General features: G+C 38.6%; 1 protein-coding gene across 1 annotated transcript in view; it reads right to left on the bottom strand.

Moving 5' to 3' along the window:
- The window catches only part of LOC309503494 (piezo-type mechanosensitive ion channel component 2), a 127,433-nt gene that overhangs the window by 83,624 nt on the left and 21,327 nt on the right, over positions 1–22,482 (bottom strand). Inside the window, 16 exon segments of the mRNA XM_082176334.1 lie at positions 783–983; positions 1,258–1,404; positions 2,878–3,054; positions 3,177–3,340; positions 7,230–7,327; positions 8,119–8,151; positions 8,470–8,511; positions 8,856–9,023; positions 9,183–9,331; positions 12,576–12,757; positions 16,567–16,672; positions 17,318–17,581; positions 18,609–18,766; positions 19,136–19,274; positions 21,084–21,167; positions 21,881–22,046. Coding sequence (XP_082032460.1) covers positions 783–983; positions 1,258–1,404; positions 2,878–3,054; positions 3,177–3,340; positions 7,230–7,327; positions 8,119–8,151; positions 8,470–8,511; positions 8,856–9,023; positions 9,183–9,331; positions 12,576–12,757; positions 16,567–16,672; positions 17,318–17,581; positions 18,609–18,766; positions 19,136–19,274; positions 21,084–21,167; positions 21,881–22,046 — 2,278 coding nt within the window.

Here is a 22,482-nt window from a genome sequence, read left to right as displayed (position 1 = left end):
TGTAAAGAAACATGACGTGCCTATAGACTGAACACATAATAGGCAAGCGCACTTTGTCATCCTTTTCACAAATTTGCGTTTTTGTAGTTTATACGGAAACAATATCATTTTAAAAACCCATTTTCAAGACTCCAAAATGCCGTTGTCGTGTAAATGAAGTTGTAAAGGGTATCTTGTAAACACCCCCTTAGTCCCAAAGTATAAAGGAGACATCCAAAACATTTCTGATGTTCCTCTAAGCTGCTCGCTGTGCAGCCACACTGATCAGTTTAATTAGTTTAATCAGGCGCTTTCAAGTTCAATTATTTGTATATTTTACCTCAGTTAATGTTCATTTTATTTCAAGTAACACATTGTTATTGTAGTCAACTATCATAATCTAAATTTAATTTCAGCCTAAATTTGAGATTTGAGATCCAACTTAAAACACTCAAAGTATGTCAAATTTCACACTATGCTACTTGAAAGAAAAATAGCTTTTTGCTTGAAATGCAGATCATTTTGTCTAAGCAACTGTAAGCTAGTGAATATGTAACGAAGTTAGTGTCTCTATTTTTAGTTGGTTACTCTGACTTATAATTGTTTCAGTTGCAGTGCTGTTTGTAAAACACGAAACAGCAAAGAAGAGTCTGTAGTTTACTGCAAATTAACCCAAAAAACCAAATCATTAGGGGATGCATGAGATGGTAGACATCAAAAGATAAAAAAAGGTTATGTTGTACTCAAACGTAACTAGTCATGTAATATATGCTATTAAAGTATTGTATATTAACTTTACGTACCTCCAAACCAAACTTGTAGAAGAAATAGTTAGCAAAATATCTGAGGCAGGGCAGAATGCCCTGGTCCAGATTATGATGCGTCACACCCTGGAATATGATGCGGCTGTATGTTGCTTTAAGGCCGTACTGAAGTCGGTGATGCAGCTGGTGGCGATGGACAGTCACATCAAACACAAGGAGGCCTAAAATTAACAGGTGATTCTATTGGAATCACCAAAAAATAAAAATAAAAACATTATTCTTCAGTCTGCATTTATAGACAATTTACTTAAAGTCAACATGAAGCTCCATTCATAACAGATTTAAATTCTGTAATGTGACATTTCTGGGTGAAACAGGACATGCTAGGATATAATTCCCCTAGATCAGCAATATGAATCATTCAAAATGGTTATGCTTTTTCATTTGGGGTTTTTGGAAAACGTATTCCAAAAAAAATCATTAATATTATTATAAAAAATGCGTAGCAGAATACCCAGAGACAGGGCAGGATGCGATCCTCACACTTCCTCAGTCCGCCAACCCACATCGCCGGATCTACTGGAGCCACATACAGAACTGAAGTCCTCAATAGCTCTGCTCTGTTACCAGCAGTCCAACTCTCATTAGATGATGACAGGCCCTTTGGAAAGGTCGGACTATTAAAGAATTTCGACATATAAATTTGGACATTTAAAAGGACACAAAATGTGTAGATCATATATTGTTTAACTTTTTATCTTTTGGTTACGGTAATAGATCACTTTTCATGCACACATACAGTGACTGTCTATCCCAAATAATGCCAAGCAAAAAGCCAGAAATGAATACCAGTAGTCAGGGATGAATACTGGGCATTCTTTTCCAAATGAAAATATTGTACATATTAAATGCATTAATCTAATGCACTTTCAGGGCAACACTGAGCTCCAACCTCTCTTTATTGACCAATTTTTAGCAAAATAAACAAGTATTTACATTGACTTGTACCTGGACATTTAAAGGATTCTTTTTTCTTTTTTTTTTATGGTGGTATAAATTATTATATATTTTTTTATTATTATTATTATTATATTATCATACATTAGACAAGAAACACATTTATATTGTAAAACTGCATTGTAAAATAAAATTAATATTTCATTCATATTATCCACCGCTTATCCTGGACTGGGTCACGTGGCAGCAGTCTAAGAGAGTATGCCCATATGTCCTTTTCCCTGGCCACTTCATCCAGCTCATCCTGGAGGATCCCAAAGCAATCACTCCATTATGTTCTGGGTCTGCCTTGGGATCTCTTCCCAGTTGGACATGCCCGGAACACCTCCACAGAGAGATCCTGAGCAGATCCCAAACCAGATCTGGCTCCTTCCCATGCAAAAGAGCAGTGGCTCTTCTCTGAGTCTCTCAAGAAGGTCTGAGTATCGCACTGTCTCTCAGGGTCAGAGGAAACTAATTTTGTACCCACAATCTCATTCTTTCGGTCACTACCTAGAGCTTGTAACCATAGGTGAGGTTTGGAACATAGATCGATTGGTAAATCGAAAGCTTAGCCTTCAGGCCTAGCTCTTTCTTCACCGCAACAGTCCGGTACATGTCCGCATTACTGCTGCCACCACACCTATCCACCTGTCAATCTCATGCTCTGACCTAGCCTCACTCGTGAACAAGACCCTGAGGTGCTTGAACTCCTCTACTTGGGGAAGCAACGCACTCGTTGAAGTCGCCCTGCAGAACTATGGAGTCTCCAGGTGGAACCCCTTCCAGGGCCCCACCCAGGACCTCCACCCAGGACCTCCACCCAGGACCTCCACCCAGGACCTCCACCCAGGACCTCCAAGAAGGCCTGAACTCCGAACTTGTGTGTGCATCAAACAAACCTCACTGGCATGCACAAGTTTCTGTGGTAACAATGTGCATATGTATGTGTGTAAAGCCAAAATTAAACATTGCCATTTCCATGTTTCTGTTCATCATGAAACTGTGGTAAAACAGATTAGACTATGGCGGGCTGCCAGACTGTGTGTGAGTGTGTGTGTGTAAGAATTGCTGGTGCATTAGTAATATAACAGTAAAATGATGTTTCCAAGTCAGCAGTTACATAAATCATACTTACAGCAGTGCAGTTTGAAGAATATTCAGACGGTTTGATACTTTTTAGCTGGTACATCATTTTACACACAACCATCACACAGGCCCAAACAGAAGACACATTGAAGGCCAAAGGCCGCAGTCTCGGATATGGCAGAGCAAATGTCCAAAACACCAAAAACAAAAAGTTCATCAGCGATACCTGAAATACAAATAGCATTTAAGAGTGTAAGTAACAGTGTATAGGTGCTAGTTGAGCTTTACTGCATGTCCAACTAATCTAATGTAAGGTTTGTGTAGGATGTACACTGGTTTATGTCTTACCTCCTTCACGCAAACCCAGATGATGCCTGTGGAGACCAGTTTGAAGCTGTGGAGCTCCAGTATTCTCCAGAACACCTCCTGACCTCTCCAGAACAGCAGAACAGCACGCAGGATCAACTCATGCACCCTGTCCACCACCACCAGCCAGTGGTTCACTGCGTCCACTACAAAACATGCACACATTCTGCTTATTTCAATATAATGCATTGCTTAATTATTATAATGCTTTTTTTCGTATTTGTGATTCGGCGGCTCTAAATTGTCAAAACACCTCTCAAAGTGCTTGCTACAGATGTGAAAAACACAGAAAATCGAACCCAATCCGAATTTTTTTATGACGGACGAAAGTTTCGGAGGCAGTGTGCAAACGTGAGTGACACAACGTGAGGTCATATTAATTTTTTAACCTTTGACGTCTCCAGAGCACAAATACAGACACACTGGGTCGCTTGCCAAATCTGCTATTATTACGGATCGTCCAGGTGATATGTGATTATGAGAGTTTGCGGCCCTGAACATTTTCAGAAATGGAGCCAATCACAAAAACGCCTTGTGGCGGCCATTTTGCGTTCCACCATAACCAAATTATGTATTTTGTATGATATCTCCTGAACCAATGATAACATGGAAACTGTGATGTCTACCCCTATGTTTTGTTGGCCAAGGATCACAATGATACCATATAAAACATCATAAACCATTCAGGTGAATAGTTAATGGTGAATTCAGTGATAATGTGAGGATTTCAATGATATCGCAGTATCTGAGAAGACGCAGAATGAAATTTCAGGCATATTTCAGGTACTCTTAATTTGCTCTCCCTCTCTTGGGCAGAAGTTGTCTATTATGTTAGTGTACACAAGTGGGAAGCATTTATTGCAGCTGATACTTCTCAGTGCAGCCTTCCCTGGAAGATCAACCTGTAGAGCACGATCTACTGGGCAGCCATTCATGTCAATCAGCTGACACCAAAGGAGCTCACCCCTGCAATCTCAGATCTACTTCCCCTATTCCCTGATGACTCCAAATCAGTAGCCATGAATGTCATCAATCAAGCAGTACAGAGGATAAATCCAGGACAAGTACCCGTTGTCACTGCGGACCAGGCTCTGTACAGAATAGCCAAACAAATACAGTGAAGTTGGCCCATTACACATGGAGAAGATCGTTTTGTCATTGTCTTAGGAGGACTGCATATTTAGATGGCAGCTCTCAAGATACTAGGGGACTTGCCAGAAGGTAGTGGTTGGGTGGAAGCCCTTGTCCAAGCCAACATAGCTACCAAAGGAGTTGCAGAGTCCTTCCGGAACGCATCCCATATCACACGGACAAGTTGTGCATATCAAGTAACTGCCAGTAGTCTCCACATCCCGATGACAAAGGCCTACAAACAGTATACTGAATCAAGACTACCAGCTGATCCACTTGTCACCATTGACAACTGGTGTACCATGAGGCAGCAAGAAAGTCCTCAGTCCTCAGATGGAGCTCATTGTCTTGTCATTTGTAAGATCCCATTGCAATGGGGATCATGGAGGACACAAAGGTTTATTCTTGCCTATTTATTGGGAAAATCTTATTAAAACCAAAATAATATTTAACATCCCATTCCAGAGGGCGTTCATGTCCAATTTTTACCTAGGAAACTCATATTTACTAGGCGGCATAAAGCCCTGTGTCTTAGTCACTCCTGGTGGGTTTTAGTTTGCATTTAGTGTGGTTTGCAGTTTTCGTGTGCTTCTACCATTTATTCTCCTGTGATCTCCAGTAAAGTTAAGTATATATATATTTTTATATATATATATATATATATATATATATATATATATATATATATATATATATATATATATTTATTTATATATATATATATATATATATATATATATATATATATATATATATATATATATTAGGGCTGGGCAAGTTAACGCGTTATTATCGCGTTAACGCATTTATTAATTAATGCCGACAATTTTTTTATCGCACGTTAACGCAGTTTATTATTATTTTGAAAGTCCGTTGCTCACCGGCGTTTAGCGGGGATGCTCTGCCATGTGAATTCCCTCCTGTTGATGTCCTGATAACTATTTAGATTCAGGAAACTCACAAACAGCGAGAGTCTCTCTTCCAATGACTTGTGCTGCACGTCGTTTACAAAAAGATCAAGACAATTCAACTTCGGCAGCGGGCGGGCGTGTGCGCACAACCGCGACAGTTTCACGGGAACGCACTCGCTTGTCGCTGCACCTTGTGCTCGACCACTTCTCCTCACTCTACCAAACGCGAATAGAGTGTCTGGCGCGAGTGATTTCAATGTTAAAGTCAATGCAAGGTCCTACGGCGCGAATGAGGCGTTTAGCGCGGTGCGGTGGACGCGAATTCGCCTCATTCGCGCGTCCAGTTCGCGTCAAACTTTTGCTTTTTACGCAGGTCAGTTTCGCTCTGGACGCGCGAATGGATTCAAAATGTTCAAACGTCCAACTAGACGCGGTAGACGCGAATTTGACGCGCTATTCGCGTTTGGTGTGAACGCACAGTAACAGGGAAACTTGCTACTGAACATTGACTGTTTCTGCTGCTCCCTGATGAAAGATACCTGTTCAGAAGAAAAAAAGAAAAAAAAAAAGAAAACAGGACTCTGATGGTAACTTGTTTAACAAGCTAGATAAAAGGTAATGCCCTGGCAGTGGCAAATAGCTTTGGTTTAATATTTTATTTGATTACATTAATGTTTAAGTTGAGATTTACAAGAAATATTTCATTGCTACTGTGTAAAGGGAATACTGCTGGTAAAAAGCACATTAGGCTATTTGTTTAAAGTTTTTGCAAACCACATGTTATTGCACTTTTGTGTATATAGCAGTACATTTAGATCTGCTATATACACTACTTTAGAATTCATTATTACATTTTGCTCGTAACAATGCGATTAATCGCAAGAAAATCATGCGATTAATCGCGATTACAATTTTTAATCGTTGCCCAGCACTAATATATACGGAAGCCCTGAACCGCAACGTAAAAAAAAAAAAAAAATCCGTAAAAAAAAAATATAAAAAAAATCAAAAAAAAAAAAAAAATTATGTAAAAAAAAAAAAAATGCTATCATTTCGAGATTAAAGTCGAAATGTTTCGAGATTAAAATCGAAATGTTTCGAGATTAAAGTCGAAATGTTTCGAGATTAAAGTCGAAATGTTTCGAGATTAAAGTCGAAATGTTTCGAGATTAAAGTCGAAATGTTTCGAGATTAAAGTCGAAATGTTTCGAGATTAAAGTCGAAATGTTTCGAGATTAAAGTCGAAATGTTTCGAGAATAAAGTCTTCCGTAGAAGTTGTGTGTGTGCTTGCCGTTATTTCACATTGCCGCACAGGCATTCATGTGCGTGTGTGTGTGTGTGTGTGTGTGTGTGTGTGTGTGTGTGTGTGTAAACTGGATCTATACAAAATAATAGCTTTTTACTTTTATCTGGGCTTTCAACAAAGGGATATTCTACAACATGACATTAGGCTATAGGACTTTATAAAATATACTGTCAGACTGGATCAAGATATCCAGCTTTATGAATGAATGAATGAATGCATGAATGAGGCATTTATATAGCGCTTTCATATGTCTACTGTAGGCCTACACTTAAAAGCGCTTTACAATCATTTCAGGGAATCTTTCCTCAACCACCAGTGGTTATTATATTTGAGGAAATCACGGGATCCGGCCAAATGATTGGATACAGAATGATGCACTTAAAATGTATCCAGAACGTACGGTGTCTATTATAGACGGCAGTTCGACTTCACAAGCGCATGTATTTACACACACGCACACGCATGAATGCCTGTGCGGCAATGTGACATAACGGCAAGCACACACACAACTTCTACGTAAGACTTTATTCTCGAAACATTTCGACTTTAATCTCGAAACATTTCGACTTTAATCTCGAAACATTTCGACTTTATTTCCATATTTCCTTTCTCACACAGAACGTGTTGTATGGATTACTTGTGTGGTGCATTTTAAACCAAATTGTCCAGGTAGGAATTGTACCTACCATCATCTTCTAATTCTGTTTCATGATGTTTGTCCAAGGAGGAAGATGAAATATGTATTTGATCACCACCTTTTCCTCGGAGCTGCCCTTCCTTCACCCTTTAAGGGAGAAAGACAGAGTCATGCATACTGTACCTCCACGGTGAGATGTGTTGAGAGTTTGAAACAATGCAGTTGAATGAACATTCAGTTGCTTGCTTTATTGGGGAACAGCGCCATCTGGTGTTTTCTAACCCCATTTACTTTTGTAATATGGAAAAGTGCACATGGGTCAAAATGTTTAAAAACAACAAAAAAGTATGGACAGAACAGTGAAAAAAATAATTGCAGCAAGTTAAAACAAAGCATCTTATTCAACAATAAGGGTGAAGGGGGAGATACTAACAAACAGCATTTCTGTGATCTGTAGTCAGTTTACACGTCACTCAGCACGTGGACAAAAATAATACTGAAATGCAATTCAACAGAAAATCAATGTACATTCAGATTCTTTACAATTTATTCAAGTTAAAAAAAATATTTTGTCACTTCCAGCTGTACTTCTATTTCTAAAAAAATCAAAAGCATCTATCGAAAGTCTTTTTCGTAATGGTCATAATTTAAGGGCTGCAACGTTCAATTGTTCCACAGCCGAAAACCAGCTGTGTTTTTCTGGACTGCAACCACTAATAAACATATTCAGAAAGTGTAAGAAGAATCACATCTCTTCATCCAGAAATGTTCCATTCACTATAACCGTTGTGCCCTTGAGTAAGGCACTGAAGCCCAGGCTACACATTAAACCTGAATTTTGTTCTGCAAATGGCTTTAAAGGACCATCTGTTTCTGAGACTTGAATAACTCTCTAATAAACTCTCACCTGAAGCCCTGCAAACCTAAACCTCACTCACCATTTCATCAGTTTCTCAGTGTTGTTCCTTATCCTGCAGTGAATATAACAGAAAAGAAAAAGAAAGTCAGTTTATTACAGGAGTTCTTATAACGCACAAAAGATGAAGGTGCTTTAGAGGGGGAAGATGAGGAATGACTTCAGGATCAAGAAAACTCAGGTTGTATTTAATAAATGCACAAATCACCAGTCACCTCGGCTGAAAGGATGCAGTTATGATTGAGGAAAACAAATAATATATTTGAGCTGTCAATTTATTGTGTTGATTTTGTTCAATTAATTATGGAAAATGTTTTTAATGAAGTAAAAAAAGAAAACTATTTAAAGCCGCTGCAAGAGGTGAAATACTCACATATCAAAAATCCCCTTCAGTGTTTCCTTCAGATCTTCTTCTCTGAAATCATATCTCCAGATATTAATAGACATTAATGCAATGTTGCTTCTCAAGTAAATTCATCTTGTTTTAATTGGAAAATTATACAAAACAATTTATTAAGAATACATTTTGCAGTGTAAAAGGCAGGTGAGTTAGCATTAGCCATTGGAGAATGTGTGTTCAGTTCACTGCTGATGGAACTGATTATCATAGGAAAAAAAAAATCAAATTTAAAGAAAAGTTTGAAGCTATGGAGTATGCAGAGTTTTTATTCTGATGGTATTGAGTTCTCTCACAATTATTTTATTGAGTCCAAAAGACAAAGATGCATTGTGTTTGTGTGTGTGCGTATTTTGACACACCTGTTTGTTCTGTTCTTCGTTGAAACTGTCTGAAGATCGGTTACAGAGAGGAAGTCACAGTTGAAATAATGCAGCTGAAGAATGCAGGCCAGAAGGAAGAAGGCCGGCCGTAAGATTCGTGCAAATAGTTCAACGGTGTCAAACTGTTCTAACCCAAGGTCTCGTAACCTGACAGAGTGAACACACGGATTTCACGTGTATAAGCTGTCTCATAATCATATACATGCTATCAGGAAACTCAGTCATTTTTGGTGGCATTTTTGCCCCAAAGCCCTGTTAATTTCATAAATGATTCTAAGAAATGATTACCTTCATGGCAGTACTTACCTTTCCTCTGTTATGCCTAAGATCTGTTGGAACAGGTTACAGACACTTTTAAACTGGTATACGTAGATCAGCATCAAAACTAGCATAGAGTATCCAACCACAACCGCCCAGAAATTCTTCAGTTGACTCCTCCATACTTCATAATGCACCTGGACAAAACAGTTACATCAATATTCAAGTTAAACAGAATTCACAACCCATTTTATTTAAGTAATGTGACATTTCCAAATGAAATTAAAATCAATGAGAGAACAAAAAAACAAAAACAAAAAGATAGGGAGTCTAATGACTTTATTTTATGCATCTGGAAATGATTGGATGGTGAAAAGTGGGTGTTTCTTTACAGAAATTTAAAATTTCAGTCAAATTTGAAAGCGAGTTTCCTCGCTAATGGCCAGGTCAGCTCCTGCTAGTAGACAGCGTTACGACACTGTGACGAGCTCGAAAGAGCCTCAAGTCTCATTCACGAAGCATGCGTACGCACAAATTTGCACGTGAAATCTGCGTACGATCGTTTTTACAAACAAATCATGGTTAACGAAAAACTTTAGTACATAAATGTATACTAATTTACAGAAAAATGTAGGAACAACTGAAATTAAACGTACGCAAAAAGCACTTTCTCTGTGTGGACTTATAATCTTGTTAAGAAGTTATATATCATCTTAACATGATTATATTATGTTATATTACTTTTATAAAAAAAAAAATTATAAAAAAATAAATCATACAATTTAATTTCATATTGAGTATATTTCATAAGGAAACCTGTGTTATAGTTTCAGCTGCAAGGTTTCTCTGAATAAAGCTGATTTATGTGTATGAGGTCTGCAATCTGGATCTGTATAAAAGATGTGTATTGTGTTTGAACTGGTTTTGAGAATGACACACTTGGCACTGCTTGAGGATCTGACGAGAGTGGCATACGTTTGACGAGACTGACAACAGGTTGTAAAGGAAAGGTTGTGCATAAAACCCTTATATGGAGATGGTTTGGTCGTGTTTCATGCAAATGGCTAACCTCCTGCATGCGGCTGCTCATTTAGAAAACTCGAAATAATAGTGAATAAATTCACTAACATTAGAACAAGATTAAGGGTACGTTTACATGTCAACGATGTACTAAAACTGGAAACGTTCTTTGCTTTTTTCGTGTACAGAAGATAATGTTCTCAAAACGTTCTCACATGGATCAGTGAAAACGACAAAAATCGCTGTGTTCTGCTGCTAGGCCAGTAGATGGCGATGTCACTTTGTAAAGAAACACTACACTACGCGCCTATAGACTAAACACATAATACACATGATGTCACCGTTTTCACAAATGCACATTTTTGTAGTTTACACTGAGACCATGATGGTATCATTTTCAAAAACTTGCACTTTGAAACTGGTTTGCAAATGCTTGTGTTTTCAGGCCCCCAAAATGCATTTTTTAGTTGAAACAGAGTCGTGAAATAAACCAATCAGAGCGCTATCTCACATTCCCTTTAAGAGCAGGCGCGCTTGTTCCATGGCGGCTTGCTATTATAACGGCGGATTTGCCAGACGCACGCCAGGAGCGGTTCACAGCCGAGGAGACCGACGTTCTCGTCAGGGCCGTAAAACACAGAGAAGTGACATTGGGGATGGAGAAACACACCCAAATTAGCTTCGGTTAAACAGGCGTATGATAATTTGGGTAAATGTGTAAGCTAGATTTATGCCTATTTTTTCACATCTTCATGGACACCACAGTGATTTCCCTTGTGTGGAATATTTTTCTTGTAATTATGTATGGTTTGCAAAAATGGAAACTGCTGCGTCTGTGTGTAGATGAGATAAGCAAAATGTATGCGCGTTGTGCACACGCTACATTATGGCCAAGTATGTGCCGTTAAAATAGCATCTGAATAACGTGTTAACGCGCCACTGACTTTAGACTAGGTTTTTCCTGGTCTGTGCCGGAACACGCCTCCTCTTTTCGCTGAACTGCCCCCAGGAGCGCAAGTTCACTCCCTAATTTACCTAATTGGAGGGAAAAGTCTGCTGTGCGCGGGTGCAAAATAGGAATGTTCGTCGGTGTACAAAGTCAATTGCGCTGGGTGCAAGATAAGGCCCAAAATCTCTAACTCTTACATAATTTATATTATATATATATATATATATATATATATATATATATATATATATATATTAGGGGTGTAACGATACGCGTATTCGTATCGAACCGTTCGGTACGAGGCTTTCGGTTCGGTTTTCGGTACGCATTAGCCTTTTTTCTGCCGACCAAAATTTCGTTATTTCAAATGAAGGTGCGTCGCGGGTGGCAAGCGCGCTCATAGAGGCCGGCGCGACCACAACATCAACTGGCAAATGCAATGTAAGGAACGAAACTGAGCTACTCTTATTGTGTTTGTGTGGACCGTTTATCAGTTTTGACCTGTGAAGCGGGACTCGCGAGCCCTATGCGCGAGCCTGATCAAGCAACACCACACAGCGCTAAGAGATCCAGACCAGTAAAGAAAGCATTTGAATTTGCTTTTGAAAATGCTTTTTGAATTCGCCACTGAAGTAATAACATCGCTGCGAGATCTAGTGAGAAACATTCACATTTCTCTGTTATTAACGGATCAAACATCGCTGACGTGGAAACCAGGAAGAAACATCGTGCCATGAATGAACTATCCGGTGTCCACAGATCAGCAACATTCACCGTGGAATAGATTTACTGTAGTAACACTAACTGCAAGTATGGAAGTTTGTCAGGAATAGTGGGCTATAATGCTTTCAAGTAACATTACGTCTGTTTTATTTTGACATTATAAATACAATTGCTGCCCTCAAATGTTAATCTGAACTAAAATAAACCTTTGTTTATAATAGCCTACTACTACAATATTACATTTCATTTTGTCCAAGGAGCTGTTTTGTTTTATATGCTCATAAGAAGAGTCAAGTATAGCTCCATTATTGCTCAGTAAAAAAAAAAAAAAAAAAAAAAAAAAAATCATACTTTATGATGTTAGTTTCATTAAATAAAATAATAATAATAAAAAAAATGTATTCAAGGAAATTTCTCTGGCATTTATTTATTTTTGCTGTAGCCTATGGAAAACGTACCGAACCGAACCGTACCGAACCGTGACACAAGTGTATCGTATCGAACCGCACCCCTAATATATATATATATATATATATATATATATATATATATATATATATATATATATATATATATATATATATATATAGTGAAATTGGTGAGCATGACATTGAGTGTCTGAATTAAGGACAGTTATTTTGAATTGTTAGAGAAAAACAAGCAAATTTTATTAGAGGTTCCTCAGGTTGGCTAATAAATGGATCAGCAAACTCTGGTTGTGAAAAGGTTGATACATGGTCTACACTCACCTCGTACAGAACCACACCGAAAAGGAATAAGCAGATATAGAGAATTTTGTAGACTGCCACTTTGTCTGAGAAACTGACAAAGAAGAACATGAAGCAGCAGCAGAAGATCCAGTACTTCACCAAAACGCCTTTCACTAATCCTCCAAACACTGTCATCATTTGAGAGCTTTGACTGTTGTCACCTGTGATAGAAATATACACACATTTCCACAATATATTGATTATTTTGAGATGTTATATTTTCAAACATGAAAGACATATGACTTAAAGACATATTCATCTACTGTCATTTATAGAAACAGCAGCATTTTCTATCCCTTGACATCAACTGAAATTGATGTAATTGATAAAAATTTGGATTTAAAAAAAACTGTAACTAAAGTCTAAGCTCCTGTTTACACCTGGTATTAAGGAGCATTTTCTTCAATCTGATCACAAGTGGACGACACTAAATACAGGTGTAAATGGGGTCTAAAATGTTTTGAGCTTGTCCACTTCCAGGACTCTACCGGATTGCTATCATAGTTCAGTCAAGAGGTCGAATGTGCTCAAACTGCCACAAAAGAACGCCTACTCTCCGCCTACTCTCCGCCTACTAACCTAATGCGTAAACATTGTGTGTAACACATAGACCCTCCCCTCTAATAAATCAGGACAGAAGTGGTCAAAAGTGGACAAAAAAAGCAAATAACAAGTGGGTTATAACAAGTTTAAACAAAAATTTTAATAATACTCTGCCTGACGGCTCATGCTACCGCTAACACGGACGACGACGTCACTTCAGTGGTTTGGGAAAAGCTCGTAAAAGTCCTGGCAGAAAGCGATGCATAAGGATGTAGTGTAACGACGAATTATTATTTTTTCCAAAGTGTTAACAACTTAGTGTTAACTAATAATTGTTGCAAACTGGTACTACCAACAAAATATTAGTGCATTTCTGGAACTGGGCGTCGTTACACTACATCCTTATGCATCGCTTTCTGCAGGACTTTTACGTGCTTTTCCCAAACCACTGAAGTGACGTTGACATCCGGGTTAGCAGTAGCATTCAGAGTACAGAACCTATTTGTACTACTGTAGAAGTTTGGTACCATTCTGGGCATTATTAGTGGAGTAATTTACGAGATACATCATAGGATCCATTAGCGCCTGCACTAAGCCATCCGGCTGATTTCTCTAAATAAGCTGATTCGGGGCACTTTTCAGTTTGGAAAACTAGCTTGGCTAAGCTATGAGAAGACCTTGAACGAGCTAAGACCATCATAAACAACCGCGGCCACAACTCAGCCCTGAATGTCAGTGAAGACCACGACACTTTGACAGGCCCTAAGGACAGATCTCCTGTGAAGACCTAGTCCACTAGACAGCCCTTGGCACAGACCCTCAGCAAAGACAACAAGAACCAAACAAGTCCTCTGCACAGACCCCTATGGCCAGCTTCTACTGTTCCCACTAAATATAGGAAATGGCATATCAATCTTCAAGCAGAAGGAACTGGAGGAAACATTTGAATCAATCCAGAATCTGACAGCCTGGATTAAATCCCACTATGTGTGTTCCTTTGGCCAGGAGAGAGCTGGTCAACCCCACTGAGCCTTGTTTCTCACAAGGGTTTTCTTCTCCATTTCTGTCAACTACTCTTCAACTGCAATCAACTTTGTTTCATAACTGACCAATTTTGCAACATTGATACTGTTATCGAACTGAATTGAATCAACATTGAAGTCTTCTGTAGCTCTTCTTTACAGCAGTTTGCATCATTACTGTTTGTTCCTTTTTATTACTGTGAAGCTGCTTTGAAATAGTCTGTATTGTATAATTCACTCCACTTGTGCATTAAAATCATGTAATACACACCTAGCCCATATACAGTATTAATTAGGGTCCCACTTTATATTAAGTTGCTATAGGTACTATGTACTTACATTGAAATTAATAATTTGATACAATGGACTTATTGTGTATATACCAGGGTGGGAATTATACCGCGGCCACGCGGCCATAGCCGCCGTTGCCCTACACTTTGGCCTTCATGCCCCGTGAAAAAAAAATCATCGTACGGCCACAGTGGCCTGTGTGCCCTGGCCCTGTCCAAGTTCCATGTATAAAGCGCCAGTACGGCATAGTGGGCTTGCTTTGAATTACAGCGAGCCACCCAAGTAGTCTCTGAACTTCAATTAGTTCGTGGATTCACACAGGTGCAGTGTAGGGCTGGGCGATATATCGATATAAAAAATATATCGATATATTTTTAAATGCAATATGGAATTAGACCATATCGCATATCGATATAGTTCAAATTTGCGCTGATCCTTGCTCCCCGCGCCTCCTTTTCCACTCTGCGTGCGTGTTTAGAGCATGTTATGTTATGAGAGGCGAATCATGACTACTTCAGAAAACCCAGCACAATAGGAACTACCAGGCAGTGACATAAGTGTACGCTGAGATAAAGTTTTTCACCTCAGAAAAACGGACTTTCTTGTCCTGTCAGCCGTTATCCTGTACTCGTAGCGCACACTCTTCAATTGCACGCGCAAATGCGGCGGCGCGCGCGTTGTATCGCCTCACTGATCAAGTGCAAAAGAAACTACGAGCATGCAACGCCGTTATGTTGTAAATTACACGAAATAAAAGTAATGCAGGTATGATTTTCATTCTATTCACCAGGAGCAGTTTCCATGTTTCATTAACAGTTATTGTTAAAATTGTGTATTCACCATGGTAACTGTCCTTTCCATATTAACCCCAAAATGCCACTATTTTTTTCCTTTGTGTTATTTTTTATATTTTTAAATGACTGTAGTGGCTCATACCAACAACAAAAACTAGTTTGGGACTGCTATTTAATAACTTTAGCATAGGCCTAATGTTTATTTATTAGTACTAGTCTTTAGTCATATTCTTACAATTTATGTTATATATATATATATATATATATGTATATGTATATGTATGTATGTATGTATATATAGGCAAATTATAACATGTTTACACAAAATGTGTTTATAGCCTATATTGAATGTAAACTTTGATAATCATAATTAATAACTCACATTCTCACATGATATAGAGGACTGAATTAATATTTTGAATGCTTTTATTGGCATTTGTGTTGTTTCTGAATGCTTTTATTGGCATTTGTGGTGTTTCTGAATGCTTTTATTGGCATTTATGTTGTTTCTATTGTTGTGTGATGGTGTATACCTTCTGGATGTAATGGCGCTCTCTCTCTCTCTCTCTCTCTCATTAAAAAATGTTTTTTTATTAAAAAAGTCATAATCCATGTCTTATTCCAAATTAGGATGTTATGGTATCAATCTGAATGGGAAAACCATCGAATTGTACTCAATGGCCTTTGTGCCCTGTCATATGGCCTTGGTGCCCCTAAAAAAAAAGAAAAGGTGGAGGCCAAATGGCCTTGCCCCTAAAATTACATAATTCCCACCCTGGTATATACATGTTTTTACATTGTACTTATATTTTGAAAATACCTGCATGAAATTACAGCTGTAATTAATGTATGTAATTACATTGTAATTACACTGTTGACCCTTCCCTTACACCTTAACCCACCCTTAAACCACACCTGTCCCTAACCTTACCCATATCACACCTCAATAGCAGCACAAGTGTTTTATAATCCATCATGGACACAGTAAGTACATGTACTTATTTTCTGATGTAAGTACATAGTGCTTAAAGCCACTTAATATAAAGTGGGACCGTTTAGGTTTTAGCATCTGCTTCCTGTGGCCTTTGTTTTGTGGCCTTCAATCATCTTAACACATTTTACATGTATTTTGCAAAAACAGTTGCAGCCCAAATAATGTTTTTATTTTTATTTTAAATCACATATTTATGTTATACCTATAAATCTATAGTGACTTCACCCAGCCCTAATCAGACAATGCAGAACAACCACATGCTGTATATCATGCACAGATTCTGTTAAAAATAATAATTAATGAAAAGATCAAAAAGATATCCATACATGCTTGAACTTTGACTTCCATTAAATCATCTGTGCTCTGTAGCTCCTCTTTTTTTTCCTTCAGCCGTTGCCTAAGTAAAATCCAGAAACTAAACGTAAAAGAAACCTGCAAAGAAATCATTAGAATGTAAAACAGATATGGGACGTCACACATATCTATAACAAATCTTATAAAAATTTGTGCTGTCAATCGATTAAAAAAAACATTTTAAAAAAAATCTGCAATTGATCAAGATTAATAAAACCTAATATTAAAGTTTTAAATATATTGTTATAATGTAATAATTGCACATTTCCATGAGAAGTTCAAGATAAATCTTAATTAAACAATTGAATAATCAAGTAAAAAGGAATTGAAACGTGTATGATGTTATGCTGTAGCCACATTAGATCAGAGGTTTAGAAAATGGATGGATGGATTATTCAGTTGCGGGTGTAGCATGTACATTAGTTGTAAACTTGTTATTGCGGTGCATTGTGGGATTGAATGAGTTCGCTCAATAAAGTCCACTATGGTTTCAGACACCACTACAAATGGCTGTCCCCTCAAATATTGCCCTATTTAAGGGCATATGTGGTGATTTCAGACATATACATAACAACTGCTCTCACTCTTCACTGTGATCATAATAGACGTAGCTAAATTGTTGTCATTCAGGAATAACAACACAATTGAACAATTCATTTAACAATTAATCGTGCAGCTCTATACTGAGAACACTTTGTTAAGCTCTATCACAAATTGTCATACCTTTGCAGCAAGATGCACACAGGGCACTGGATAACCACAGACATCAAAGTCAATCAACACAACCTTCGGTAAAGCAGGGAAAATGTCAATGTGGTTAAGATGGAGTTGGCTGATGAACGTAACCACGAGCAGCAATGTCCCGTAGACAGCAAGAAATGGAGCGCTAAGCATAGCGAACCGCCGCCGATCCTTCAGCATCCAGATCACACATGACCACACCAGTAATATTAACGTGAGCCATGAGTTATAGCTGATGCTCCATACCTGCACACATATACAGAAAAACAAGCATGTAACTTGACAGGCCTCGGTCCAGAAGAAGAGCAAGTGCCCTCAATTTCATGGAACAAGACTTGACACGAGTGGGTGTGTCTTCCAATTTGGGAAGTGTGCAGACCGGGAGAGGGCATACGTTCTAATAATAAAAACATATTAGGACCATTCAACCGGTTACACTAGCAAAGATAATATGGCTGAAGCATGTAGGTTTATTTTTTTATGTTTAGCTGTTTTGCTTCCACAGTTTTTGTGATCTATTTATTATATAAATATATTATATAGAAAACATTCCATTGCAAAAAAATAAATAAAAAATAATTAATGAGTGTAAAAAAAGCATTGCTCAATGTTATATATAGTGTGAAATATGTCATGGTGACTGGATCTGAATGCGTCTGAAGTAAACTAACCCTGGATCATAAGCTGCTCTGTTAATGGCCAGACTCTCCAACATCATTAGTGACATGCACTTCACTTTCATTAACAACTTTGATAATTATCCTAGGTAACAAGGACAGAAATTGCTTGGAACAATGTATTTTCATGAACAGATCATAAAGCATTTTAATATTTGTATTGTGGGGTAACCATTTTATAAAAGCAATGAGGTACTCAAGGAGTGCTGGAGTGATTGCAGCCAGGCAGGGGTTTTGGCTTTATCTGAAGTGCAAGAAATTCCACACACTGTTGTTTTTCGTAAATAAATTAGTTAAATATGTTGGATATTGGTCTAAAATACAGCTTTTGTCACAGCTTCTATATGTCATGTATGCGTTTTGATCAGATGATTGAAAAAAAACCCATCCCAGTTTGAAAACGCCCACTGATTAGCCACCACCCATTCTGAGCAACCTGTAAAGGTGTTATGTTGAAAAATACGGAAAAATAAGAATATGAACAGTTTTTTCCTTCTCTATAATCATCTATAAATATCAAAAGGTCAGAAAATACTCAGATTATACTGCAAGCATGAAGCAACATAGGGCTATTCTGCCCGCAAACACTACGTTACCATCGCGATGATGAGAGCAATTATATAGCTCTGTTTCATGATGAACTGTCCCAGCTGGATCAAGGCACTGGGTCCAGGCCGATCAGTGGAAGGTACAGGGTCCTCGTCATTCAATATGTCATTGCCTCCGTCACTGCTTTCACTCTCCACAGTATATTCTGTACATGCATTTAACACACAATCACACACACAGATTCTAAAATGTGAACAAAATGTGAACAAAATAAACTTAATAAATAGATGTGAACAGAGTGTAAATCTCAAATATTTTAGGAGTTTGACGTTTGCAAGCCATTACCTGTATATGTATCTGTGACTGTTGCAATGACAAAACTATATCTAGCTTAGCAATAGTTCAGATATCAGCACATCAACCCACCTCCTTCCCAGCTCCTCTATGCACTGTTTTATCATCTAGCCTTTAGTCATAGCTGATCTTGTTCTCAAACTCTCTTCTGTCCTGTTGTTTTGTGTGTATTTGGGCAAAATGTACACATGAATAATGTAGACTTTCTATATTTAATTACTTTTTAATGAACAATAAGAGATCTTCTGTGTGTATGGAGATAAAGCCAAGCAATTTGGGTAGTCATCCTCCAGAATCAGGGAATCCACCCCAGAACCTTCGTGGTCTTGCCACGTCCTCTTCCACACCAACACCATAGCCTAAAACATGACAACAACAGCACAGAAAGCAGATGTTTCAATAATGGTACGATGTAGTACTGCAAGTAACTTCTCTAATTATGCTTGAAGATGCATCAATCCTGCTGGAAAATGAAGTCAGCATCTCCATAAAGCTTGTCTGCTGAAGGAAGCATGAAGTGCTCTGGAAATGTCCCGGTAGACGGCTGCGTTGAGTGGACAGCACAGTGGACCAACACCAGCCGATGACATGGCTCCCCAAACCAACACAGACTGTGGAAACTTCACACTGGACTTCAAGCATCTTGGATTGTGTGCCTCTCCATTCTTCCTCCAGACTCTGGGACCTTGGTTTCCAAATGAGATGCAAAATTTGCTCTCATCAGAAAAGAGGACTTTGGTCCACTGTGCTTTATTAAATCCAGAGTCAACGCAGCCGTCTACCAGGACATTTCCAGAGCACTTCATGCTTCCTTCATTTTCCAGCAGGATTTGCACCTGCCCACACTGCCAAAAGAATCAAAACCTGGTTCAATGACCATGGTATCACTGTGTAATTACTGTGTGATTTCATGTAATATTCAAATTTTTTGAAATCCTGTTTTCGTGGGTTTTATGAGCTGGAAGCCCAAATTATGTACAAATAAACAACTAAATACTTGAAATCGTTTAAGTTGTGGGCCCTGAATCTATAATCTATGGAAGTTTAACGTTTGGAATGGAATTATGGAAATAAATAAACTTTTCCATGATATTCAAATTATTTGGAAAGGGTCTATACTATGTTACCTATTAACCACTTAACACCATACATAGACCTAGAGCACAAGGTGCCTCACAAATGGCCTTACGCCACAAAAAAACCCCAGACATACAGTATATATCCTGCCCCCTCCTGTAAGCTCTATGTGATCGATAGCCGTAATCCCACGCAGAACTGCCCTGCAGCCTCATGTAGGCCCAACATGTTTATGTTGTCCTCCAGTCCTCTGCTGAACAATGTCTTCTTTCTTGCTCAACACAGTCCCCACCTGTTCAGTAAGTGGTTGTGTACCCAAAAATTCTGATTAGCTCCATAATATGTTCACAAATTCAGAATTTCGCCTTAGTCCCCTTTAAAACTTTTAAAATGGTGGCATGCTTCGGCTTCTCCACGTCTTTTAATCTGCGTTATTCAGTGCATTCTACAGTCCGCATCTGCAATTCCAGGGAGCGAATCCCTTTGTAGTTTTCTTGTTTATTATTCCCATGATTATTTAAAGCTGTTTCTTGTTTGCCAATTAGTGATTGTCTACTTACAGACCTCATGATTCCTGTCAATTTCCGAGCTTTGTTTGTGTCAGCCTTCTGTCGTTGAGTCTCAGTCTCACAGTTTAGGCAAGCCAAGTCATCATCTGTTTTCTTTTTTCTTTTCTTTTTTCTGTAATAAACTGTTCTTGGTTTCTACTGGACTAGCCTAGAGTTCACTTTTCGTGACAGATTGTTTTATAGATAAAATATGCCTACTTCACAAGCTTGGTGAGGCAGTATAGCACAGACTCCAGAAGGTTATGTCATCACTGACTGCCATGTGGCATGGGAATCACAAAGGCTTAAGAAAGTAACAGACCTTCCCTGTTTTATGAACTATGTAACTAATAAGGGTCTATTGCTCGTGATCATCACCTAATGGCAGTGTTTCCCATCGCTGCTCTTGGAGCCTGTCCTGTGAATATAGTGACGAGTGCGCATTTTGCTGTGTGTGCTCAAAATGGATAGTCTTTACAGAAACTTCATGAGAGCAATTCTATCTATAATAATTTTTATTTATATTGATAAATTATATCTTACCTCTTTTCTTTCAGGGGGGAAATGGTGCATTTTGGAGAAGCTTGATTGGATGCTGCAGTCTTCAGAATAGTTTTCAACATGTTCCTGAGGATGGTATATATTCGGGTCACAAATGCAGATACATAGACAAACATGTACACAATTGCCTTTTTCCCAGTGTTTTCAGCACTACTTTTGGAGTGCAAAATAAAACAGATTTACTCAATTGCATTAAGTAGCAGTAGTGACTGCAGTAATATAATTAAGAGATTCGATTACAGGATTGCCAGGAGTTAAAAACAAGTTAGGTAGTGGCATTTTGGATATGCTAGAGCAGTGGTTCCCAGCCCTGGTCCTGAAGTGCCCCAGCACTGAACACATTAGATGTCTCCCTAATAAAACACACCTGTGTAGCAAACAGCACATTCTAGGGCCCAGTTTAATGATAGGGCTCCCTCTCTGACTGCAACAGTGAAGAAAGGTTTGCTACATTTCGATTAGATTGTCCAACATTATCAGATAAGGATGCTAAGACAACTGACAGACACCTCAAACATTAGATAGGCAGGACTTCTCATTGATCCACAGGCAATTTCTGCCCTGCACCCATATTGAGACTAATCCCTAAGGTTAACACCCAAACAACTATAACAATTCCTTTTAGATGCAGCAGTGGTGGCTGAAAAATGCATATTTCTGATGTTAAACTCTGCAGAAGATGATGGTAGCCCTCCAGGAGCAGATTTGGACACCCGCCACATAGAAACATGTTTTTTTGTAGCCTCATGTCTGTGCGTGTGTGAAGTGCATTACAGTACCTCCTCAACAGATTGATTCCACTTTTGTAGTAGACTCATGACTGAAAAATACAGCAGTAGGAGCATTAGTGGGTTCATTATTGCAGGCCAGCTGCCATCTTCATGCAGAGCCAGGATATACGGTTCTGACATGTTGGTCTGGATGAGCGCTGTCAAACCAAACAACCTGGTAAACAGACATAGATATTAGATGCAAACAGATGCTGAATGTGTTTTAGTAAGGTGTTGGACCAACAGCTTCAATGTGCCTTGACCCTGCAAGACTCCAGGACTCTACTGGTGTCATGTTTTGAGTTCTGTTCATGTTTAGGGGTGCTTTCACACTGGGCTCGTTTGCTGCGGTCCCAGCCCGGGCGCGATTGTTCCCGGCACCCCCCACAACGTTGGTCTAGTTCCACACTCAACTTGATTCTATCGAACTCTGGTGCGTTTGCGTGCATCTTACATCATCGCAAACGTGCACGCCGCATGATAGAAAACCGAATGCGGGACAATATATTGTGTTTTTTATTAATTTGGTGCTATTATGCGTAGCTGAGTAAACAACACAGGTTTACTGTCTGTGTGTGTGAGAAGCATAAGATGGCTTTCTGCTGCTTGCA

This window comes from Leuciscus leuciscus (genome assembly GCF_965113295.1).
Source record: "Leuciscus leuciscus genome assembly, chromosome: 7".
Classification (NCBI taxonomy): Eukaryota; Metazoa; Chordata; class Actinopteri; order Cypriniformes; family Leuciscidae; genus Leuciscus; species Leuciscus leuciscus.
The sequence above is the reverse complement of the archived record's forward strand: the minus strand, read 5'-3'. Positions and strand labels throughout refer to the sequence as shown.